Below are 24255 nucleotides of genomic sequence, written 5' to 3'. Positions count from 1 at the left end.
ACGACACACACACACACACACACACACACACACACACACACACACACACACACACGCCTGCTACTTTTATAGCAGTGCGAGGTGGACTAACCCGATACCCGGTGGGTGCACGGGCATCGAGCGCATCGCGACCTGTGTGTAAGCGCATAACTGTGGCCGCTGCAGCTCCCCATTCACGCTTCTCCCTCTCTCTCTCTCTCTCTGCATACCGATAATGCCCACACCACGCACACATACAGAGAGAGAGAGAACACTTTTCTGCTCATCAATCACGCTGTTCAGCACCTCCCCGCCTCTACACCTCTCCCCCACACGCTTCACATCAACTCTTCTTAGTTCCCTCTGCGCGCATGCGGAATTGTCAGCGTACACCGCGGTGTGCTCGTGTTTCTGTCTGAGCGTGCTTTCACAACTGAACCATCAAGGTCACCGCCGTACGCACCTGCAGACGCGCGCGCACGGCTTCGTTTTTCTTTTTTCTGGCTTCGCAGTTTTGGTGCTGGTGTTTGCGCACACCGGCCTTTTTGTTTAGGGTGCGCCACCTCTCTCTCTCTGGGTGTGTCTGTTTTCCTTCATTTCTGCATCATCCACCACTTAGCGTAGTACACTCTCTCCCTCCCTCTTCCTCTACCCTTCCTCGCCTCGCTGCTGCCCGCCAATATCTTTCAATCCGCTCCATGCTCCGCATCTCACGGGTAGCGCGCTGCAACGCACTCGCTGCCGCCATCGCCGGCCGTGCCTCGCTAAGTGACGCGTTCCGCCAAGTGCAGAATGTGTGGAACGTTGACTTCAAGGATGGCCCGGTGACCACAAGCACCTTAACATTCAATGAGGAGCCTGACCCGGCTGCGCCAATCTTTCATGTGCTCGACTTGCAAGGCCGTGTCGTTTTGGACGACGTGATGGGCTGCGGGGTCGCTGCGACATCGTTTTCAGACGTCAACGAGGCTAACAAAATTGAGCTGCAGAACGCCGAACATGGCGAGATATTTCGATATCGCCTAAAGGACGAAGCCAGTGTCATCACTCGCCAAGTAGCAGAGCGCATGATGTTGGCGATGCTGACGCACAACACGATGGATAAAATCATGCTTGAAGCGCAGCGACAGGGCCGCATCTCCTTTTACATGACGATGTTCGGCGAGGAGGCAGCCGTTATCGGTGCGGCTGCTGGACTGGCCAGCAACGACGAACTCTTTGCGCAGTACCGAGAGGCGGGTATCCTGACGTACCGCGGCTACACAATTCCCGAGTTCATCGCACAGTGCATGGGCAACTGCGAATGCGACTTGAAGGGCCGCCAGATGCCCATCCACTACGGCAGTACGCGTCTGCATGCGCAGATGATCAGCTCCCCGCTCGCCACGCAGATCCCACACGGTGCCGGCGCAGGCTACGCGTTTCGGCTCGATAACCTCGCGCTCGCGACGAGCCTGCCGTCTGGAACGCTGTTGTCCACAGTTCCGGAGGCGCGCATCTGTGCCACCTTCTTCGGCGAGGGCGCCGCGAGCGAGGGCGACTTCCACGCTGGACTGAACTTTGCTAGCACCGTTGGCTCGCACACCCTTTTCTTTGCACGCAACAATGGCTATGCCATCTCCACGCCAACCCACAGCCAGTACAAGGGGGATGGCATTTTGAGCCGTGCGATGGGCTACGGTATCCCGGCCGCCCGCGTCGACGGCCTCGACGCGCTGGCAGTGTACCACACAGTGCGCAAGGCACGTGAGATGATCCTGAACAGTCACCGACCTGTCCTGGTGGAAGCACTGACGTACCGCCTCTCGCACCACTCGTCCTCGGACGACAGTAATGCGTACCGCTCGCGGGACGAGATTGTGCACTTTGCGGAGACCTTTAACCCCATCCAGCGCTTTGAGCAGTTCATGACCCAGCTCGGCTGGTGGACACCCGAGCAGTCAAAGGAGATTGTCGAGAAGACGCGCAAGGAGGTACTCAGCGAGCTACGTCGGCAAGAGAAGCTGCCCGCATGGCCGGTCTCCACCCTGTGCGATGACGTCTTTGAATACCCAACACCAGAGCTGGAGCGGCAGAAGGCGCAGCTGGTGGAGCACTACGAGGCGCATCGGTCTACCTACGATCAGGAAACGCTCTAGCGCCGCAACGAGGGCCGCCGTGGCGTGTGAAAGGCCACGTACTGGGTTAGGGGAAGTAGACTACCACCCTGCGAGGTAGTGTAAGTGGGCATGGGGGAAATAGACACACACACGCACAACAAAGTACATTCTTCGGTGGTGCAGTGCCGCCATCGCATTCCCCTCTCTTCCTCCCTCCTTGACGGCTGATTTGTGTAAGGGCAGCGCGACGAGTAGTAGTGAAAAGTACGAGCGCAGGCGGCACACAAGTGGCTGCACGCATAGCCCTCACAAAGGCCATACAAGAGGGGGATCAGAGAAAGTTGCCTCTCTGACACCCCCCTCCCCCCTCCTCCTCCTCCTCTCCCCGGCAAACCATCACGCCACAATGCGCCTCTTCTGTCTTTTTCTGTATCGCCATTCTTCTCCTCTGTAGACCTGTTCCTCTCTTACACGTCTGTGTGACTGATACGTTGATGACGGAGGGGGGAGACGCCTCCGTGCCTGGCATCCCAGTGGTTCAGCGCCTACGCCATCGGTGAGCCAGGCAGCCCGCCTCTCCCTGCCAGCGCTGAGCCGCTTCTGGCGGGGACCGAGGCACCTTCCTACGACGCCGGGAGGTGCGAGGGTGGCGTCGCTGCTGGTACAGGCAGCCCCGGTCCGGCATGGCGCTGCGTCGGTGCGACCCGCGACAGTGAGCGCGTCGGTGCCGGCCATATGACGGGCCGAGTGGCAGCGTGGCCCAAGCGTATTCCACTGGGCCCCTCGCTGCCTACTGGTGTGGGGCGCCGGAGCCACCTCGAGACGGGTGCACCAGGTGGCGACCGGCATCGCGGGAGCGGGCGTGAGGCGGCGCACTGCTGTACTGCGTGTGTCTAGCGCTGCTGCCCGTCAGGAGATGGGGGACCCGTGACTGGCCCAGGGGGAGTGGAGGCGGTGGGTGGGGCGGGTAGAGCGGAGTTTGACACCCCTGTTGTATGGCAGTGAGTGGGCATGTGGAGAGGAGAGGATTATGCCGGATACGGCGTTGCTTGAATTCTCTCGCATTCTGTTGAGTTCTTACTACCCTCACTGTGTGTGTGTGTGTCTCTGTTCAGCGCGGGCTTGCTCCCCTCTCCAAGCTGACACGGCGAGGGACTGTACTCCTTCAGCTTGCTCACTGATCTCTTTTCTCTGTTGCTTCCCCCCCCCCTCTCTCTCTTGCACACGGGCTCTATCTACGGGAAGAGAGCGGTGACGGTGATTTCACGCCCGTATCGCCGCCTTCGTCTCGAGTCTCCTGAGCCTCTCGCCCCTCCCCCTCCGCTTCTTCCCTTTATCCCTCTTTTCTTTGCCACTCTCGTTCTGTGTAAAGTCTCGTAGTCCCCAGGGCAGTGCTACACTGCACGTTGCCGCTCATTGGCGGCGTCATAGCTTGAGCCGCCGTCGTTGAAGAGACATCGTGTGGGCCCGCATAAACCCCGCCGCGTATCCTCCGTGTCATCTGCGCCGTTGTGAAAAGACCTGTGAAGTTCTTCCGCGCTTTGTTTGTTTGCTTTGGGAGTGAGGGGAGGGGTCTGGAAAGCTGGCCCCTACTAGAGCAATCTGGCATCCGCCCCCACTGCTTCAATATAGGCCCCTGGACTTGCTCCTCCAGAAGGGGTAGTCCATCATCAGCCAGGTACCGAGACAGGAGGAGTGTATGTGGACTGCGCTAGTGCATTTAGCTCGCTTGATTGTGGAGAATTCATCACGGCACCCGAGAAGTTCAGTGTCGATCCGCACCCTACTCGCTGGGTTATGGGTTTCTTAGACGATCGTCGCGCCTGTGCTTGCTTCCGCCTGAAGAAATCCCTGATGGTCAGGCTTACATGCAGGGCCTCGCATGGATGTTTCTACGCCCCCGCCTCTTCGTCACTGCAGTAGCCTCGCTGAGGGTGGAGCCCAACACGCTACCCGAACGGTGCCACGCCTTCTTTGCAGATAGCGACGCGGCTCCTCCCACTCCCCCTCCCCCCACCCCCACCCCCGCGGAGGAGGAGGTCGTGCAAACCCCACTACGATCCCCTCTCTAGAGGGTGCGGTACGGACAGACATGAAATCCGAAACGACCATGATGTTTCCCTATATTACGGCACCTGTGAGCGCAGCGGTCAGAGGCTTCGACCTCCCCTTGCTTGTAGGTACCGCGCTGAGAGTAAAGCAACGGCGCTGGCCTGTGAGCTACTGTGAGGACAACTTGACGGCTCAGGGCATTAAGAAAGAAGTGTGGCGGTTTCCCACAAACTCGCTGTTCCTCACCATGGCGCTTAGCCCAAACCCTCAAGCGGCGGGGGATGACGCAGTGCGACTTGTCTGAGCACTGGTCGCGGCGCTGCCAGTCTGTGTCATGCGTGTCGCTCATTTCGGTTTGCGTCTGATCATTGTGGACTGGGACATGTGGGTGGTGTGGACAGGCATGTGAAGTGGGCGAGGACAGAGGAGCTGACGTCAGCGGCATGGATGGGGAACCTGGTCACCGGTCTCCTACGCCAGGTCGACATCCCCCCGGAACGGCGACTCGTGTGATACGACCTGCTAGAGACAGAGTTGGGCGGCCGCCGCTGCACCCCAAAGCGCAAGGATGTCGTGCTTACGAGACTACAGGAGATCACCCTCGCCCAGCGCCGCACGGCGGCCTGTCGGTACCTCGCTTTTCTGCAACAGCGTGCAGCTTGCCGTGGCCGGATGGAGTGCAGTCTCCTTCTCCGCTAGCGCCGTGGTACCCCGATGCGCGCCAGAGCCTCTGCCCCCACCCGTTTTGCCTATGAGGGCGTCCGACCCGGCCTTGTGCTCGGTATGCCGCGCGAGATTCACGCATCGTTTGACGCTCGAAGCACACCTTGTTTCACGCTGTGATCCTGCACGGAATGGTGTGATTACATCCACCTCACTTGCGCCGCATGGGCTTCCTCCGTCGGATGTCCATCGCTGCCTCTTGTCCCCCTTCAGCACGACAGGCCGTGGGCTCTTGGTGCGCAAGCACGTCTATCCACCGCCCCCTCCGCCTGGCACACCCACTTCTGCCCCATGGCGTGCGGAGCCGGGAGAAGCTGAAATGCACCTGCCTCCCCAGACCCATGACAGCGTCACGCCTGTCGCGGCACACGCGAGCGAGTCATCAGACACGCCTTCAGGGATATCGACGGAAGTGGAAGAATGAAGGCCGCGAGTGCTGTGCGCCCGCGCTGTTTACCCCAGCTGACCCAGTGCGCCGCATCCAAGCAAGGCATGCAGAGGTCTGCAGAGCACGACTGATCGACAAGAAGGGCGCGAGGCGGTGTATACCGATGAGCCCCAAGGTGCATGCGTGCCAAGCATGCAGCATCTCCTGCATGGGACCGAGTAGGCTGATGGGGGTACACCTGCCGGGGGCATGAGGAGAGCGCCCCGAAACACACTACTGAATCCTCCAGGCTCGAGTATGGAGAGCCTCCACATCATATATTATGGGATGCCGCGTCTTGAAGCCACCGAGGGAGAAGTATGGCACGCCGGCGGGGTGCAGGGTCTCAGAGGGCCCTGACCTGGGGCTGGCCCACCTCTTCCCTGGGTTCATCTAGCATGCGCCCACACCACTCCCTGTTACCCGCACGGCAGACGTCATTGCCTCTATCCTCGAGCAGGACCCTGACCGCGGCCCGCTTGGGTCGAGGTATGCGGCCCACCCGAGTGCGCCTGCTGCCGATCGCGCAGCACGTACCCGAAGAGCCCGTGAGGCGCATGGCCCGATGCGGTGGCAGGATGGCTCGTCCTAGACGGCGAGTATTTAGTCGCGGTGCAACAGAGGGGTGTGGGTGAGCTGTGGTCGTGCATGAGTCTGCTTGTTGACTTGCTCGTGGCAGAACAGGCACAGAGGAGGCCGAAAAGAGCGACTGTGGTGAAAGAGCTCTGGTCAGATGTCCACTAAGCCCTCGCTCCTTTCTTCTTTCGGTTGCTCGCTCGCACTGTCACCGACGCACACGTTGGCGAACTCTCACACACCTCTCCATCTTTGATTCAACACGCACCGGAACAGCAACCACACCATCAAGCCAATAGTTACGGATGATCCGCTTTCGCGGGAACCACTACAAGCAGCTGCTGACACAGCTACCGCGCAATCTGTTGGTCTTTGATGGGCATTGCCTGCTTTGTCAAGCCCGCGTGCGTTACGTACTGGAGCGCAACTTTAGCTTCTTTAGTCTCCTCAGCTATGTGATGTGTAGAGTAGAGGACGACCTAGCAGAGGGTCTGGACCGCCACCAGATCTATTTCGCCTCCCTCGACTCAAAGGAAGGAGCCAATGTGCGCCGCTTATTCTTTCAGCGTACGCCTTCCTCCTCCGCAGCGTGCGCGTCTTCCTCGACGGCACCGCCGCAGCCGGTGCTCCCTGTGCCCGAGGACCTTGTACTTGTGTTCATCGAGAAGGTGCCCTCTCAGACAGCCAAGTTTCTCGCCTGTGTCCGGCCAGGCGGGGTTGCCGCGGATGACCGCACGCTCTTTCAAAACACAACGACAGCGGCTACCTATGGTCGCGGTGTTGCTGCCTCTGCGTCGACGACGTCGTCGTCCTCCACCGCCAGTGCGCGGCTCGTTGACGCTGCTGAGACGGACCTCTTCGTCTCCACTAACTACACAGCTATGTGTCGGGTCGGCATGCACCTTGACCGGTTTCTCATTCGCCTCCTCTTCCGCTTCCTGTACTGCGCCGTGCCAACCTCGATGGGCGACTGCTGGTTTGAGCGATACGTGTGTTGCCGTCGGAAGAACATTTGGGGCACCTCAGAGCAGGATGCGGTGAAGGTTAGCGGCATTATTGAGGGAATGGTGGCGCGTCGGTGGGTGTGGCGAGGGGTCAGCAGCAACCCGCCGCGGCGATAAGTGGAACCGAGGCCAAAGAAGCGATGTGGTGTATTTGCCAGTGAGCCTCAGCGGTACTGCACGGATAACGTAGCGCTGTGCCGCTACGGCCCGCCTTTATGCTCCGCCTTACCCCATCGTATCCCCTCCCCCCCCCCCCCCCGCTCCTCCCTTCCTCTCACCCCCTTCGTCGCTGCTAGAGTGCACGATCTCCATCACCACCACACAGGGTCTCGGCAAGTCCGTTGTCGTCATCATGAGTGTCAGGCCTTCAGTGCTTCATAAACCACCGGTACAGAGAGAAGGCGAACGGGAGAACCAAGAAATATGCGCCCCCCCCCACCCCACCCTCCGTGGGCGGGAGGGCCTCACTCGACATTGTGTAGGGCACGCTTGGCCGGCCGAACAAGGAAGATGCCCCTGGTAAGGGAGGACTAGAGAGGCGCGGGAGAAGCGGCTGCGGTGTTACTGTCATTCCTCTTCTTCCCTCGTCCCTTTATCCCCTCCACTGCCCAGTGACGTGTGGCTCTGGAGTGTTCAAACACCTGCACAGACATGTAACCAAGCAGTTACCCCTCCGCCTTTTCCCCGTGTTTCTCCTCACTTCTCCCAGGTGCTTCTTCTGACTGGTAGTTCACTACGCAACCACACACACACACACAAGCCTACACGTACCTGCCAGTGGCGCACGACAAGACGAGAGCTGCGGCTGCTGGTGGTCGTGGTGGGGGTTGCAGTGCCGCATCTCCTTCGCAGTGCCTCCTCCTCACTCCTCTCGCTCCGTTAGCGGAAATGAACGGCGTGGCGCACCGCACTCGTGCCGTCACGCTTCCATCGTGCCTACGCCGTCGGCGTACAGCCGCATCGTCGCCGTCGTTGTGCTTGTCGCAGGAGCACGCGGCGTGCGCCTCTGCCCCAGCGCGCTACCTCTTTACCTCCTCGCTTCTTAGCAAGCTCGGAGACTCGGTCGCCTCCAAGGTGTCACAGCTCGCGGAGAGCGTCTGGCTAGCAGATGAGAAACTCGTGACGGAGCCACGCCGCAAGTTCGAGCCGAAGCGCGTCGCCAACACAAGTCTGGCAGAGCGCCTCGCTGCGCAACGAAATGTGCGGCGGTGTCTCGTCCCAACAAGTATCAAGGTGGACAAGTCGCGGCAGTACGTTGAGTTCACGTGGCCTGAAGAGGCAGTCGAGGCGATGCGCAGCGTCTCTCTCAAGACGCACACGCCCGATGTGGCAGAGTCGCCTAAGACCTCGACTGGCAAATCTTCTTCCCCGGCAGCTTCGTCACAAGTGGCCGGAAGCGCCACTGCTTCTGTTGATCATGCATCAGCTAGAGATCAGAGCAGTGCGCCTTGCCCATCTCCCCGCCTCCTTTGCGTCCCTCCTGGCATGCCTCTTCGGACGCGCGCACTGGCCGAGTACCTGCGCGCCTACACTCCCAGCACCGACGGCGCACTCGGTGACAAGGACATCGTCATCTACGGTCGTCGCGGCATCGCAATTGTCAAGGTCATTCCTGTCGGCAACTACGCCCTGCGCTTTGTCTTCTCTGATGGTCACAGTGGCGGCATCTACAGCTACGAGTACCTTTACTACCTCACGGGCCCCACCACCAAGTACGGCTTGATGCGGGGTTACATCACGGAGCTGCGGCAGCGTCGCAAGTCGCGCGATCCGCCAAAACGTTCCCCGTCCATCAAGTACGCCAACCTGCTTGCGCAAAATGCCGCGACAGCCGCAAAGCACTAGTCCACCGCGCACACGCAGGTCGGCTACACGACCGCATCACCCTTTCGTTTCCGCATAGATGAGTGTATGTGGATGTCTGCCATACCGTCTGTGGGTGATGCCAGCATCGCCGTGTGCCCTTTTCTGTCTAGTTGCGTTCCAGATGACAGGGTGGACGCTGGTCCCCTCCGTGCCTGGCATCCCAGTGGTTCAGCACCTACGCCATCGGTGAGCCAGGCAGCCCGCCTCTCCCTGCCAGCGCTGAGCCGCTTCTGGCGGGGACCGAGGCACCTTCCTACGACGCCGGGAGGTGCGAGGGTGGCGTCGCTGCTGGTACAGGCAGCCCCGGTCCGGCATGGCGCTGCGTCGGTGCGACCCGCGACAGTGAGCGCGTCGGTGCCGGCCATATGACGGGCCGAGTGGCAGCGTGGCCCAAGCGTATTCCACTGGGCCCCTCGCTGCCTACTGGTGTGGGGCGCCGGAGCCACCTCGAGACGGGTGCACCAGGTGGCGACCGGCATCGCGGGAGCGGGCGTGAGGCGGCGCACTGCTGTACTGCGTGTGTCTAGCGCTGCTGCCCGTCAGGAGATGGGGGACCCGTGACTGGCGGAGGCAGAGTGGCGCTTCACTGATGTTCTGCGGCAGAAAGATGGACAAGTCGCAAAAATGACGTACAATTCTACGCACCCCGGACAAGGGGGTCACATGACACTGCTGTGGCACACTCCCTTCCCCCCCCCCCCCCCCCCCCCCCGACAGCTTTGGGGTGCTTCGCTTGCATGGCCGTGCCTGACCACCTCTGCTCCTTTCTCTCTCTCTTTCGATTCCGCCACACGCAAACCGCCCCAGGTTTCGTAGTACATCCGAAGCCCACTGCCCCAGCGCCTGCGCAACTGGCGTGCGAAGACGGCGATGGACGATTGGGAGCTCGTCCGCTACGCGCTTGAGAGGCGCCAATACCTTGTCGCCATGTGGATCACGCTGCACAAACCGCGCTTCATTGCCACCTTCGTCGCCTCGGCGAGGGTCATGGGCTGGCCCGTAATCGCGCTTGGCGTGGCCCTCGTCACCTTCACAGTCGTGATAATCGCGCGCAACGTAGTCCCGGTGCTCGCCACACCGGGCACTGTTTCTTACGGGCTCCTGCAGGCCCTTGTTGTGCTGGTCTCCTTCAACATCTACGTGAACTACTTCTGCGCGACAACCTTCTCGTGGCAAATTGGCAAAGCCCCGGCAGAGTACGCGTATCGGGACCCGCACGCTACCAACCCGGCCGATGCTCCTCACGTCGACTCCAATTCCTCGGAGGACAGTCATGAGGACAGCGAGCATGCAAATGATGGTGGCCAACGGATCTCTCGTAATGCGCAAGAGATGAGCTCTGTTGCACCCCGTCTTCAGTTAGCACAGCACGCGTTTTCCTCTCCGCACAAAGGCGCGGAGGCGCCTGGAGGCACCTTTGACGTTACTCTCAACGCCTCCTCATCGCCTCGAGTGCCTTTGCCGGCTGTTACAGGTGGGGCTGTATCGTCGCGACCACCGCTCCCGGTGACCAACTTCGCCGGGATCCGTGTTGTGCACGTCTATAGAGGTTATGATAGCGCGGACAGAGACGCTGCCGTCACAGTGCCGCTAAGCCAGCCAAACGCCGCTGTAGTCCATCGGAGAGGTGGCATGGGATCGCTGCTCGCTTGTCCCATCAGCCTTACCCGGCGTGCAAGGACTGTTTGTCCTGGGCGAGAGTGCCACTTGGGCTGCATGCCGTATCATTCAAGGCCAGAGGCATCTCTGGCCACTCTTCTCGAGCTCGAGACGCTTGCGGGAGTCGCTGAGCACTACCCGCCGCGGCTGCGAGCTGCTCGCGTGCTGGACGCGCCGCGGCGCTACTGTCACCACTGCCGCCGCCTGAAGGCGCCACGCGAGCACCACTGCGTCATATGCGACGAATGTATCGCAAAAATGGACCACCATTGCCCGTGGATCAACAACTGCGTCGGCGCGGAGAACCAGCGCTACTTTCTGCTGCTTGTCTGGTGGCTCTGGGCAGGGACGCTGCTGGCCTCCACCTTCATGGGGTACGGTTACATACATGAGCGCAGCAACGCCCGCAAGCTGAGGCATCTGCGCAGGCAGTGGAGGACATCACCGTACAAGGCCGCCGTGGAGGCGGAACTGCGTGCGCTGCGCATGCCCTACGGCCCTGCTGGTGTGCTTCTCACATCGTCCTTGGCGATCCTTACCTTGGGCCTGACGGTTATAATTTTTCTCTGCATGTCGCTCTTCCTGTACGTCAACCAGCGCCTGGTGCTGGAGAACACAACGGCGATTGAGTGCATCTACGTGGATGAGAAGCGCAAACGCGTCTACCAGTCCACAGACTTTACGTACCGCAACCCGTACGACTTGGGGAAATGGCTGAACTTTGTCGACCTCTTCTCCCCCGCGCGTGACCCCTTTGTGAAGATGGAGCTGGAGGCGGAGGCGGAGACAGCTCGGAAGGCCACTGTCAATCGCCCTGGCGGTTGGGCAAGCGACCGTGGGCCGAGATGGAGGAGCACCGCAAGACAATTGGTGCAGCGCCTGGCCGTCGTCGTGTGGCTCACCGGCTTTCCGACCTTCCGGCCAATCTACGGAGATGGGGTGCACTACCCCATCTTTGACTCGCTTGCCTCTGGCGAGCCGCACCCGCTACTGGCGGTGTAGCTTAAGCAGCGCCCTAGTAGTGTGAATGCAAGGCGAAGATTGAGAGGAGGGAGAGATTCGCGCAGTGACGTCCGTCTACTCGGTCTCCATTCCCTCTCCGTCTTTCACCCCCCCCCCCGCACAGCACCCCTCCGTGGGCCACTGAGAGTGACGAGTGCGGTGGCAGCGGTGCGTCGCGAGTGATCCTGCGCACTTTCTTGTCGCACGAAGCCACGCATGCGGACTGCCCCCCCCTCCCCCTCTCTTTCTCTGCTGTAGTGCGGTTGTGACGTTGCTGCTCTTCCGACTCCCCATGTGTGGGGGTCACACGTGCCGGACACGGATAAAGAAATGTGGCGGCAACGTACACCTCACACACCGGCACTTGAGCCTACCTCTACCACCACGCAAGTCCGATAGCGGAGTCAACACTGCTCAGCATAGTCGGTCGCTTTGGAGCGAGGAAGCAACGACAACAGCCACCAAGTACGTATCGTCCTCCCTTATGCAGTGGCGCTGCCACATGTACAAAGAGGGGGGGGCATTTTTTGGCTGTAAAGAAAACCTCTTTCGCTGAGCTGCCGCAGCAAGTGTGCTTGATGCGTCGTCTTCCTGAAAGCACCGCAAAAAAACACCTTCATAAAGCCGCACGCTGACTTCTTTTCTGCAGAAAAAGGACCCGCATGCACCTACTGGCGAGTCCTTCGCCTTCTTCATGTGCTTCTTTCCTTCTCCCCTTTCACCTCCGCCCTACTGACGACGCTGGTCCCCTCCGTGCCTGGCATCCCAGGGGCTCAGCGCCTACGCCATCGGTGAGCCAGGCAGCCCGCCTCTCCCTGCCAGCGCTGAGCCGCTTCTGGCGGGGACCGAGGCACCTTCCTACGACGCCGGGAGGTGCGAGGGTGGCGTCGCTGCTGGTACCGGCAGCCCCGGTCCGGCATGGCGCTGCGTCGGTGCGACCCGCAACAGTGAGCGCATCGGTGCCGGCCATATGACGGGCCGAGTGGCAGCGTGGCCCAAGCGTATTCCACTCGGCCCCTCGCTGCCTACTGGTGTGGGGCGCCGGACCCACCTCGAGACGGGTGCACCAGGTGGCGACCGGCATCGCGGGAGCGGGCGTGAGGCGGCGCACTGCTGTACTGCGTGTGTCTAGCGCTGCTGCCCGTCAGGAGATGGGGGACCCGTGACAGGCCCAGGGGGAGTGGGGGCGGTGGGTGGGGCGGGTAGAGCGGAGTTTGACACTCCTGTTGTATGGCAGTGAGTGGGCACGTTGAGATAGCGAAGATGCCGCACACACTGAGCTTCCGCATCTCTCTGCACTTCCCATGCCTTTTCTCATGCTCGTGCACCTGTGAACTCTCCCTCTCTCTTTCGCTGCCTCTGTTGTTGCCCTCTGACGCCGCTACACCGATTCCACAATACCCACGCACCCATGCGCTTGCACGAGGGGAAGAGCGCCGCATAGGGCACAGCTTCACCTCCTAGGTATGCACGCTGAACACGAGGTCCAACCCATACACAAATATGTAGGACTGCAGCAGTGCCTCCTTCTATCCCCCCACCCCCTGTCGGCATACCCAGATCTCGAGTTTGAGGGAGTGTTTAACTAGACGTTTGGTGCCTCCCACGCTCTTCACTTTTTTTCGCACTTGGTGAGTCTGGTCTTTTTCTTCTTGTATCACATCGCTTCTCCTTCCCTCTTTCCACGCGTGCGTGCATGCGTCCGTGTGCACGTGGGCCTCCTTATCCATCTCGTGATTCACTCCAGTGCTTTCATTGATCGCTGTTACACGTGAAATTGGGCTTACCGCACTGCCGCACGGCGCTTTGCCAGGCGTTCTTCCTTGCTGGCTTCGTTCGCGGTGTGGCGTTTGTCTCCAGAAGTGCGGGTTTCACTTTTCAGCTTGTGAGCGGCAGAGAAGCTCACAAAACAAGCACACAAAAGGCGGCAGCGAAAGCTGTGTTCAAGTCACAACAGCATCGTGCACGTCCTTCACCGTACCTTTCCTTTCCCCTCCCACCTCCCACCTCCCACCTTGCGCGCCCCAGCTCAAGTATGCGGGTTCGCCTACTCCCCTCTTCACGAATTCTCTTGCCCCTTCTCGCTCGTTAGTTTCTTCGTCGACACGCGGAATCCCCTCACCGCCCTCTCCGCAGAGCCGCCGCCGCCCCCGCCCCCTCCCCCTTTTCGCTGATCTGTTCCACCACTTTTGTGGGGTGTCGTGTCGCTTCTGCCGGTGCCGTCTCGTTAGCGGTTCGCCGCTGCTCTGGGCAGTTAAACCGCGTCACTTCTCGTCTCTCTGTGCGTGTGTGTTTTGCGTGCTCGTTTGGCCTTCGTGATTGAAGTCTCTCTCTCTCTCTCTCCCCTCACCTTTCCTCCTGTCACCATTTGTGAGACCGCTTCGCGCGATCGGCCTTCGGCCTTTGCCCTTCCCCTTCCCTCTCCGCCTTGGCAATCGCACCACCCAACGCCGAACTTCTCCCCTCTCGCTGACCTCACTGCTCTAGAGCAACCTTCGCATCCCCGTACCTTTGCCTTTCGAATACGCATACGCACAGACTCACGTCTGCTGCCCCCTATTGTGGAGCTGTTCGCCTCTCCCAGCATCCTTACATGCACCCCCCCCTCCTCCTCCTCCTCCTGTCTCTCGGGCGTTTTCTTCAGCCAGACCTCGCTCTTCTCTGCTCTCTCCCTCCATTGTATGTTTGGGGCCGCTTTCCCTTCTAGATCGAGTTGGTTGGGCCTGCCAACTCAGCAGGAAAGAGACAGAGGGAGAGAGAGTTAGAAGACTCTTGGACGTTCTCGAAAGGTGTTGTCTTCGATTACTCGCTGTTACAGGTGTGGTAGTGCGGGTATTCTAGCGATTCACAGGCCATTGTTCTTTCTTCCCCTCCCCCCCCCCACTGTGTTGTATCGTCGCCTGCTGTGCTCCTCTCGCGCTTCCCCCACCCCCGCGTACTCCGCAACATTGTTTTGCGCTAGCTCTGTTTGTTACTTTTTCCCTCTGTTATCGCTGTCCTCTCGTAAGCGATTGTGTTGTCGTCCCCCAGCCCTTTTCTTTCCGTCGCGTACGTTGCTGGCGCTCTTCTGCTCTCGCCCTTCTGTGTGTCTGTGTGTATTTAGGGGCGCCGCTGTCTCAAGCATACGAAGCTCACGCCGACCGCAGCGACACGAATTAACTCTCTGGAAGAGATGATTTTCATGATCGTCAACGCGGTGCTCTCCGCGATCCTTTTTATGATAGTAGTGGGGCCGCCGCTGTTCATCTACAATCCTGACTATCACGGCGGAGAGCCGAATTGGCCGCCGAGTGCTGGCGAGGTCATTCCTGATGAGAGCGTGAGTCAAGACGTGAAGCAGAAGTTGTATCTGCTGCTCACCATCCCAGCATGCGCCACGATTAACGCCCTCTTCCTGTACTTTTCCTACTACCGCCCAATACGCTTTATCCACTACCGGGTCGAACTGAACTTGCTGACGCTACGCTTGACCTTAGAGGCGAGGCGGCAGCAGCTGCAGAAGAGCGGTGTGCTTGTCGTGAGCAGACGCAGTACCGGTGGCGGCACCGGTGTGCCTTCCTCGAGCTGTGTCATGAAGAGTGGCAGTGTCGTCGCCTCGCACCGATCAAGAAGGTCGGAGCGCAGCGTTCACTTCGATCAAGACAGCAGCTCAGCCCAGAGACTCGAGAGCACTGTGAACTGGGTGTGGCGTCGGCACGCGCGACCCAAGAGCGTGCGCAAGGATGTCTGGGTGAACTCGGCAGTCTTTGCGGAGATCGGAGACCTGCGCGACGAAGTTGAGCAACACTTTCTAACAGAGGGCAGCGTGGCAGAGGCCAACTTTACGAAGGCGGTTGGCGTGCTTGTGTCATCAACCTCCGCAGTGCGGCTGAGGCAGGTAGACAGAGCCGCCGCGGAGGAAAAGCCACAGAAGGGCTTTTACCTCTCCAGCCGCTCACCACTTTCTGCGCTCGGTTCTATCCACTCGGGTCTTGGGAACACGGCACGACACGGCAGACTAAGGAATAATAAGGCTGCGCTGCTGCACCGCAGCACCTCTGTACTACGCGTGCCAATGGAAAACCTCGACCGCGACCACCGGCGGGGGTTGAGCGTGCCGGCGAGCTGCAGCGGTGGTGGTTCGGCGAACCGCCTGGGCTCAAATTTCCACTTTTCCCGAGGAGGCGAGAACACCGCCTTGGGCCGTGGTAACCCAGACGCAGGCTTGTGGCAAAGCACACGAGGCAACATTCTAGAGCAGACGCACGAGCCAGTCGGCAGGAACATGTCTCCCTGCCTATCCGACGAACTTCGAGAAGTTGATGCGCAGTGGTAGGGGGTGTGAATAGCAGACACTATAGCAGCAACGACGGCCGTGGCGGAGGCGGTAGTGGCTTCAGAAGTCGCGTGCAGAGTCGCTATAGCAAAGGCGGCGCAAGTGGTGATGGCCTCACAAACGCCGCTGACTGAGCTGCATATTTTCCTTTTTCTTGCTGTTTTTGTTCTCTGCACCCCACGCTTGTGCAAGTTGGAATGTGCCTGCGTATTGTCTCCCCGCCCCCCCCCTCTCTCCCTGGAGGCGTCCGCTCATACGTCTCCTCTGGGCCACTCTCTCCTTTGCCGTAATGGTAGTAGTGGTGATGCACCGCTGCTCCAGGTTGGCCTTCTCTTTGGGCTTGTGTACAGCTATCTTGGCGTCGGGTAGGGCCGTTGTTTGTCGGTGCGTGTGTGTGTGTGTGTGTGGTGGTGTGAAATGGCTGAAGGTTCCCACCTGCAGCTCAGCAAGGCTATCCTTGTGCACTTTCGTGCATAAGCACTATCCAGGGTTTCTTCCTCCTCTCTTTCTCTCCCTCCCCTTGCTCTGCGCGCGGGGGGGCAAGAGGTGGGCTTTCAGTGCTGGAATGGAGGATGAGGTTTGAGTGGAGGGGGTGGGGGATGGGGATGGTAGCAGCGCGGATATCAAAGAGAAATGAAAGAGGCGCAGGCCAGTGGGGCCAGCCGACAGGAGGAAGTAGCGGTGCCACTTTTGCAGCTCCGTGCGTGTGTGCGTGTGTGGGGGGGGGGGTGGGGAGGGGGGAGGCGCGCGCGCGACTCTGTGAGCGTTGACGTGAAGGATTGCCAGCCCACACTACAGGAGAACGCCTACAGACCTCCCCCCTCCCTCCCACCGTCCATGTACCGCTCCTCATCGAAGCAAAGAGCCGCGCATTGACGGTGGGAGGGGGGGACTGTAGGCGAACAAGGGGGAGTGAGATCTTTTGACAAGGGCGAGTTGCAGCAACGCACACGTGGCTCACATTCTTTCTCCTCTGTGCATCCGCGCATACGGTGCGATCTCGCCCATTCATCCTCCCAGCTTTCTTTCATGCATCATCATCCCTCCCTTACCCCGCATCTGCCCTTCTCTCGTCTCCGCATTTACACGCACACCGCAGAACTGGGGTCGATTGAGACGGGTATGCTGGTTCCACCTGCCCTCGGTGTAGCCCACGCACTCTCTCCCCTCCTTTTTTCCACCTCTCTCTCTCTGACCCTCCTCTCTCACACGCTGGCGAAGGAAAGGAGGCGTGCACAGGCACCTTCATTAGTGCCCACCAAAGTGTGACCTTGAGTAGCTTTTGCTTGAGAGCCCCCCCCCCACCCCACCCCCATCGCCGAGAAGATCTTCCTCACACCTTCGATACTCACGCGTACCCAGTGCCTCTGGAACCTGCTGCTCTCTTCGTTGAGGAAAACAGGGAAGGGCACAGCTTAGTTCGACCAACTCCGATCGTCGCCTCTCTTCCACACCCACCCTTTTTCTTCTCCCTCCTCTCTGCTGCTCCTGTTGTGGCGGTGTCTCCTCACCCCCTTCCGCTGTACCCCGTGCGTTCTGCTTACCGGCGTGTATGGGGGGAGGGGAGGGATATTTTCTTCCGCGTTGCTATTTCGTTGCGTTTACCTCCCTGGATAAGCAAAGGCTGATCTCTGCCGCTTGAGAGAGCGGGCGTGTGCATGAGCGTGGGAGACCAACGCACGCACCAACACACTAAGACACTGCAAAGGGCGCCAGAGAGGGACTCATATACACAGCCGAAAGGCAGAGAGAAGGACTGTAGGAATTCAGCGGCGGTACCACCGGGTGCGCTCTCTCACCTCTCTCTCCCGCGCGCGCGCGTGTTGGTTCGCTTGTCTATGTGTGCGGATTTCTACGTTGCGCTGCCGCCTCGCCGCCTCCCCTTCTCTTTCCTCATTCTTCCTCTGTTGAGCTGCTTGTCTCGATCGTGACCTCTTTGCTGTTGTATCGTGACCCTCGCGTTGCTTTTCTACACGTCGGTCTCGTTCTTGCCAGGGTGCCATTTCTGCTTAGCCATCCGTCCGCCAGGGATCCACCACGGACCCACCCTCTCACATTCCGCCTGGTCAGCCCCCCACCCCTTTTTTTGTCCGTCCCCGCCCTCTCTCTTCTCGACGGTCGGCGCACGCGTCTTTCGTTCTCCCTGTTGACTCTCTCTTTGTGGGTGTCTTGTGTTAACGTTCCCCCCCCCTCCCTCCTCCACCGTGACAGCAGCGTCTCGTTCATGCTAGCCCGCGGCACGTGCGGCTTGTGGTCCCCCGCATGTGTATGCGTGTTGGCCCGGATGCCCCCCTCCCCCACCAAAAGGGACGAAGAAGCATAAGCTAGAACACCACAAAGCCGAAGGAGAAGGAGAGGGACAGCGTGAGAGAGGGCCCCCGGCGACATATTCTGGCGAGGCGTAGTGTAAGATCGAGCTCGCAGCCCAAGATGGACGATTCCATAAAATTGGGGCAACAGGAGCTGCAACAGAGTGCAGACGTCATAGAAAAGCCAATAGCCATCAAGGTGTCACGGCCGGCTCTGCTGGATACCAAACAGGAGGTTTTGCGCTCGAACCCGTCCCTCTTCGTCACGTGTGTCTCCACGCTTCTGACAGCGCTGTTGCTGAGTTTGTGCTTCTTGATTATTGGAATTCCACCCCTGTACATCGAAACTTCTCGGGGTAGGCGCATCTATGTGAGTGTAATGGTTCCTCTGCTAACGGTGGTCGGCACAGTGCTGAGCTATTATTCCATGCAACACCCGCAGCTCACGTTCAACTCGGCGCTGGCCCAGGTAGTCAAGGAAATCGAGCAGCACGCAACGTACTTGAGCACCGCAGTGGGCAATGTGGAAATGGAGTTGGAGGCACGAGGACTCAGCCTGAACTCGGCAGCCACGGGCGAATCTGCCAGCACGCGCAGCCTGCCGTGGACCCATAAAAATCAAGGGCTGGAGTGCTTCCCCAGCGCTGTTGCACCCGGCGGCGCAACAACCTTGCCTACCACAGTACCCATCGTTGGCGGCGCCGGCATTCTCAAAGGCATCGACAGGCTCGAAGAGGAGCGGGACCTAATCATAGCCACCGTTCACGTAGGCAAGGAGTGGCGTTGGCTAATGAACCTTTTAGGGACACTGAACCTGCGATGCTTAGCCGGGACAACGAACCCCGTTATGCACCACCAACGCATCGTCGTGCACACCATGGCGATTAGCCTTGCGCGTGTGGAGAAGGCGATCTTATCGTTGTACTTCTCCTCTTTCCTGCTGCGCACAGTCAATGCGACGGCGCCGATAAACCTGCGGGGTCATGCCACCTCCACCGCCGTTGCCGGTAGCTGCCCGGGCTTCGGCAACAGCGCAGGGGTGAACGGGGGATCTTGGCGCACACGCACTGAGGGGTCCATGTTTCAGCCGTTGGTGCCAGTCATAGCGACAAGGAAGCTGCATTCCTCGAACACGCCTGGCAACGAGCCGGGCGATTCGCTGACGGGCAGCGCCTTCTTGATTCCCCAGGAGACACCGAACGAGAGCAAAAACCCTGCGGAGGCTGGCGACGGCGGTGAGGAAATGACCTCGCAGCTCACCTCATTCAATGTGAAGGGGTCCACCTTTCTGAAGGTGAAACTACCGGAGTTTCCGACGCTGCTCAGTGGGGGCACAGCTGGCAGAGGATCCAAAAAAACTCAGGCCCATTCGCAAGAGGGGCCGCCTGCAGCCACCGCGGCACCCGCTGCCTCTACCCCAGTAGAGCGTGCCTTGGATATGCAGCCCGACGCCCAGTGGACGAGTGAAAAGAGGACCAACACAAATACAAAGAGGCCGCACCACAGCTCCCTCAGCGAGCACCGCATGAGCTCCTGTGCCGACACGAACAAGGACAACGATGCGGGTGGCCACGGCAGAGTTGATGTCGAGGACGTATCCTTGGCGGCAGGCAGTTGGCGGTGCGGGTCGGCCATCAGCACCACATCATGCGCGCACTCCGCGATACAGTGCGCTCCAAGTCGCCCCATCGCCGCGGCGGGAACGGCGTCAGTAGACGGCAACAAGGAAGAAGTGAGGGTCATCTTCTCGCTTCGCTCGGGCATCTCGACTGCGCAGCCGCAGCCGGAGCTGGAGCCGGCGAGAGGGAAGGGCAATGGCGACAGTATGGCAAGAAATCACACAGCTGAATCTCCACCTGAGGGAACCGGCACCAGGGCTTTGCTGATGTCGCCCTCGCCGTTAAAGCCGCACCTGGCGTGTCCCACGCGTCTCCAGCAGCCCGGCACCGCCGCCGTCGCCTCTCCCTCTCTCACGCTTCACCGTGGGGCACGTTTTATCGGGGACGAGAACAGCGTCTTCGCCACGGTGCTGATACACGTGCAGAAGGGGAATTCGATCAGCTATTCTCGCCTCTACGGTGCACTGGCACGATCCAGCTATGACGCTTCAGCGGGCAGGCACTACTTCACGAACGGGGCCGACTCCTCGCTTACGCCCTCCTGCGCCTTCAGCCCCCTTACCGTCTTCTACGTCCCCGACCACACAAGCCAGCGCGAGGGGTTGACGATTTTGGAGAAGAAGTTGCTACAGTTTGTATACTGTTGCCCCGAGAAGCGGGCGGAGACAAACTCTGTGGGCTCCCCTTTCCCGGCAGACTTATCCTCGCTCGCCTTTCGCGGCGCTGGAGGCGGCAACGGAGACAACACGGCAGCACCTGTGGTGGCGATTCAGGCGGACACCTGTACCAGCAACGTTGCGCGCGAGACACCAAGTTCCCTCGGTAGCACCCCTCACCGCACTCCCATCTCTGCAGAGCAGCATGTGGACTCATTCATTGTCGCCATGCAACTCCTCGAAGACCGTCCCATGCGCCTCGCCTTTCTGCCTGTGGTGATTGAACCAGCGCCACCCAGGGGCACGTCGGTGACGTACAGCGACCGCAACCTGCAGTCCTTGACAGCGATGTGTCGCACGGACTTGGCGAGCTGCAGCAAGGAGCTGTACCCGGGCAGCGGCAGTGGCACTAGCGGCACACCCACCGCGTCGGCGGAGACGATCCCCTCGCGCGGCCACCACAAAAGAGGCAACGGCGAAGACGGCACCACAAGCTCTGCGTCCGAGGCGCCCCTTCCAGCACCTTCGCCCACGACGGTGCCAGTGCTGGAGTGCGTCATTGACGGCGTGCTCTGCGTCTTGACCGAGATAGAGATCACCGTGGATGCCTCCTTCCAACGACCATCCAAGGTGCTGCTTATCGGTGTGTCGCTCGAGGACGTATCCGAGGAGCTCTCTGAGCGCGGCGAGATCGACTTGGACGAAAACGAGGAAGTGCGTCACGACTTCCTGGAAGGCAGCACTGGAAGTGAAAGTTTCGAGGGCGCCAGTGGAACCAAACTGCTGGCCGAGCGTGGCAGCTCGCCGCAGCGGCGGGACACACACAAGGCAGAAATGAGCCTTCAAAGCACCCGCAGTTTCCTTGCTACACCGGAGAAGCACACCATCCAGCGCCACGTGGCGTCCAGATCAAGGCGATCTCTGACTCGGCACGAAAAGGGCGAAGGGTGCACCCTCGGGCAGGAATTTCGTGAGCTGATCTGCCTTGAGTGAAAGGCGGCGCGTGGGTAAGAGGGAAGGGAAGGGGGGGACAGAAAGGCCCGCCTGTATGTGTACGCTGCACTGCCCCTTCTCTCTCTCTCCCTGGGTGTATGGGTGCACGGACGACGCTGGTCCCCTCCGTGCCTGGCATCCCAGTGGTTCAGCGCCTACGCCATCGGTGAGCCAGGCAGCCCGCCTCTCCCTGCCAGCGCTGAGCCGCTTCTGGCGGGGACCGAGGCACCTTCCTACGACGCCGGGAGGTGCGAGGGTGGCGTCGCTGCTGGTACCGGCAGCCCCGGTCCGGCATGGCGCTGCGTCGGTGCGACCCGCGACAGTGAGCGCATCGGTGCCGGCCATATGACGGGCCGAGTGGCAGCGTGGCCCAAGCGTATTCCACTCAGCCCCTCGCTGCCTACTGGTGTGGGGCGCCGGACCCACCTCGAGACGGGTGCACCAGGTGGCGACCGGCATCGCGGGAGCGGGCGTGAGGCGGCGCACTGCTGTACTGCGCTTTACACATTCTCAACTGGAAAAAAGCAATGGGTTGATGCATCACAGCGTCACTACCCCATAGTCGCACACGCAGGGAAGAGAAAAACTCACAAGATATGCCCTCAGGGACGCAGACCGAGATGCAAGCAAACTACGTGCTAGCTAGCGTAGGCAGTGGAGGAGGAAGTTAGTCTGCCTTTAATCGGATGTGTGTGTGCGGCTCTCTTATTCGTCTGTTATGCGTCATAGTGACGTTAGCGGCCACCTCTCCACTGGAGTCCTTGTCCACCTGCTCTCTCTCTCTCTCTCTCTCTCTCTCTCTCTCGCGTGCGACACGTAGCACTTCTGCATGACTCGCACGCCACACGCGAACATCTCTACTCTTCTCTCTACCTGCACACATCTGTGCATCCCCTTCACCTCCCCTGCCCATCCTCTTTTCCACTGCAGACTCTGCGCATCGAACTCCCATCAGCACACACAGACACACGTAGATGCACATACGCCCCCATACACATCCAGTGCCGCTTGGGTAACAGTAGACAAGAGGACGTCGGACGTGGTTGACATGGAGCAGACGGACTCGCTTCTCAATTCAAACCGTTCTTCCACGCCGTCCACTAAGGCGGGGCAGTAATTTTGTCCTCCTCCTTTCCTTTCCCACATCCCGCACTTATGGTGGCGCCACTTTCCGCTGCCCTGGCTTTGGGCTCGCCAGGGCTCCGGGGTGGGTCATTCAACCACACCACGATCTCCTCACGGGCCACAACTGCAACGTGCCGCGCTCTCCTTGTCGCAGTGCTCATTTTTATGGTCGCACCGTCAGGGGCGCAGGGAGCCGTCATGCCTGCGAGCTTCCGGTGTTTGCGCCCCTTCTCTGCCACGGACACGTTCTCGAACGTGGCCAAGGCTCAGCTGTCTCAGAACTGTGATTACTTCTACTTCACAGTCGAAGATGCAAAGGCGGAGCTGAAGTGCGCATCATCATCGGCTGCCGCGACGGTGGTGTCGGATGACATATCCTGCAGTGTCACGGTACGCTGGTCGATGCGACGCGCATCGGACGTCACGGCGCGCCTGCAACGCCAAGTTGGCACCGATAAGGATTACTTCGTGCATGACGCGAGCACAGCCTCCACTGCAACGTTGCCCACCCGTACCCGTAACACGCACCAGTCCGCGAGGGTTTTCTTGACAGAGGACGATGATGTGTGGCGCTACACCGTCTCGCTGAAAGCTAAGGGCGACTCCTCCATCCACTACAAGGGATTCAGCAAAGGAAACGGGTACAGCCTCTGCTGCAACGCGCTGGAGGAGGCCGACTGCGCGTGGATGACTCTGGAAAAGGGCGACAACGACCTTGACTGTGACGAGGCCATTGGCTCGGCGTTTGCATCACAGAGTACTCGTACGTTGCGCAGTTGCCCTCTTCCACTTCCTGCGCTGCGCTGCGCCGCCGGCGACGTCGACGTCGACGACGACTGTGGCGCGTGGGCGGGTGCTGGTGTAGTTCTAACTGACCTCGACGAAGATGAGGACAGTGGCGTTTTCCACGGTGTCCTCACGAAACCCCTGCACCGCATCGTAGAGGGTCCGTGGGAAGTGGTGGTGCAACTGTGGCGGCGACGCCAATGGATACCGTCAAATGGCGCAAAGGCTTCCTACACCATCCCAACTGACGAAAGCGTCGAGGCTGAGGTGCTTGGCCGCATCGTGGTTCCCTTCACGCTAAATGTAGCCGACCTGCAGGGGCAGGGCCGCATCACCCACGTACCGAGCATGGCACTAACAGTCGAGGACACCGCAGAGGTAGTGATGGTGGCGGATGAGAAGCCCGCTGTCGAAGCTGGGGACCTGTGACGCCGCTGGGGCCAACCCATCGTGGAAAGGCACAGTTGGGTCAGCATGTTGGTGCATACCTATTGGTGGGCATCTGAGAGGTGCGGTGATGGTGCTGCACAGTTATTGGGGGATCCCTCCCTCCCTCTCTCTCTCTGTCCCTCTCTGTCCCTCGCGCTTTTGGTTCATTTTCTTTTCCCTTTTCGTAGTTGTTGGAGTCGCGTGTGCTCAGCCCGCCCTCTCTCCCCCCCCCCCCAGTGACCTCCGGCACCTCGCACAGTTCATGCACTCCGCACACATCCTGGTCTCGCCTTATCATTTCTGCCTTCTCGAGTCCTTATTAATTTCTTCCCCTTCCTCTTTTCCTGTCACTGCACGTACTCTACCCCGTTGGCTCAGTCAATACCGCCCGTACTCCTGTGCGCCTTTTCCTCTCTCTCTCAATATATATATGACTCCTCGAGCACATCAAAGACCCACTCCCAAGCAGGCCCACTCGCTTGGGTAGCCACACCTCTAAGCCGCGTATAAACAAAGCATGGCAACATGCGCGCCAAAGAAAAGGTGATGTATATGTAGCCGGGGCGGTTCTTCTCGCTCTCGCTCACTCCCGCTCCCTCGCGGTTGCCCCCCCCCCCCCCCGCCGCGCCTCTTTCT

At 60.0% G+C, this 24255-nt stretch overlaps 7 protein-coding genes across 7 annotated transcripts, besides 5 other annotated features; all 7 read left to right on the top strand.

Annotated features, from left to right (window-relative positions):
* Window positions 1-677: 677 nt before the first annotated feature.
* Window positions 678-2117, top strand: LPMP_211640 (2-oxoisovalerate dehydrogenase alpha subunit, putative; the record flags this gene model as incomplete). The annotated part of the gene is made up of 1 exon (XM_010700647.1): window positions 678-2117. One exon carries the CDS (start codon window positions 678-680, stop codon window positions 2115-2117), a length of 1440 nt encoding a protein of 479 aa, XP_010698949.1.
* Window positions 2118-2570: 453 nt separating this feature from the next.
* Window positions 2571-3098: a repeat region.
* A 613-nt stretch (window positions 3099-3711) lies between these two features.
* Window positions 3712-5968: a repeat region.
* A 193-nt stretch (window positions 5969-6161) lies between these two features.
* On the top strand, window positions 6162-6977 carry LPMP_211630 (hypothetical protein; the record flags this gene model as incomplete). The annotated part of the gene is made up of 1 exon (XM_010700646.1): window positions 6162-6977. One exon carries the CDS (start codon window positions 6162-6164, stop codon window positions 6975-6977), a length of 816 nt encoding a protein of 271 aa, XP_010698948.1.
* Window positions 6978-7748: 771 nt separating this feature from the next.
* LPMP_211620 (hypothetical protein) lies at window positions 7749-8705 on the top strand (the record flags this gene model as incomplete). Its single annotated transcript, XM_010700645.1, has 1 exon — window positions 7749-8705. One exon carries the CDS (start codon window positions 7749-7751, stop codon window positions 8703-8705), a length of 957 nt encoding a protein of 318 aa, XP_010698947.1.
* A 161-nt stretch (window positions 8706-8866) lies between these two features.
* Window positions 8867-9351: a repeat region.
* A 245-nt stretch (window positions 9352-9596) lies between these two features.
* Window positions 9597-11387, top strand: LPMP_211610 (palmitoyl acyltransferase 3, putative; the record flags this gene model as incomplete). Its single annotated transcript, XM_010700644.1, has 1 exon — window positions 9597-11387. The coding sequence occupies one exon, from the start codon at window positions 9597-9599 to the stop codon at window positions 11385-11387; it is 1791 nt and encodes a 596-aa protein (XP_010698946.1).
* Window positions 11388-12119: 732 nt separating this feature from the next.
* Window positions 12120-12642: a repeat region.
* A 1917-nt stretch (window positions 12643-14559) lies between these two features.
* On the top strand, window positions 14560-15702 carry LPMP_211600 (hypothetical protein; the record flags this gene model as incomplete). The annotated part of the gene is made up of 1 exon (XM_010700643.1): window positions 14560-15702. One exon carries the CDS (start codon window positions 14560-14562, stop codon window positions 15700-15702), a length of 1143 nt encoding a protein of 380 aa, XP_010698945.1.
* Window positions 15703-18132: 2430 nt separating this feature from the next.
* LPMP_211590 (hypothetical protein) lies at window positions 18133-21279 on the top strand (the record flags this gene model as incomplete). Its single annotated transcript, XM_010700642.1, has 1 exon — window positions 18133-21279. One exon carries the CDS (start codon window positions 18133-18135, stop codon window positions 21277-21279), a length of 3147 nt encoding a protein of 1048 aa, XP_010698944.1.
* A 109-nt stretch (window positions 21280-21388) lies between these two features.
* Window positions 21389-21777: a repeat region.
* Window positions 21778-22434: 657 nt separating this feature from the next.
* On the top strand, window positions 22435-23619 carry LPMP_211580 (hypothetical protein; the record flags this gene model as incomplete). Its single annotated transcript, XM_010700641.1, has 1 exon — window positions 22435-23619. One exon carries the CDS (start codon window positions 22435-22437, stop codon window positions 23617-23619), a length of 1185 nt encoding a protein of 394 aa, XP_010698943.1.
* Between the last annotated feature and the right edge of the window lie 636 nt (window positions 23620-24255).

Source organism: Leishmania panamensis, assembly GCF_000755165.1.
Source record: "Leishmania panamensis strain MHOM/PA/94/PSC-1 chromosome 21 sequence".
Classification (NCBI taxonomy): Eukaryota; Euglenozoa; class Kinetoplastea; order Trypanosomatida; family Trypanosomatidae; genus Leishmania; species Leishmania panamensis.
The sequence above is the reverse complement of the archived record's forward strand: the minus strand, read 5'-3'. Positions and strand labels throughout refer to the sequence as shown.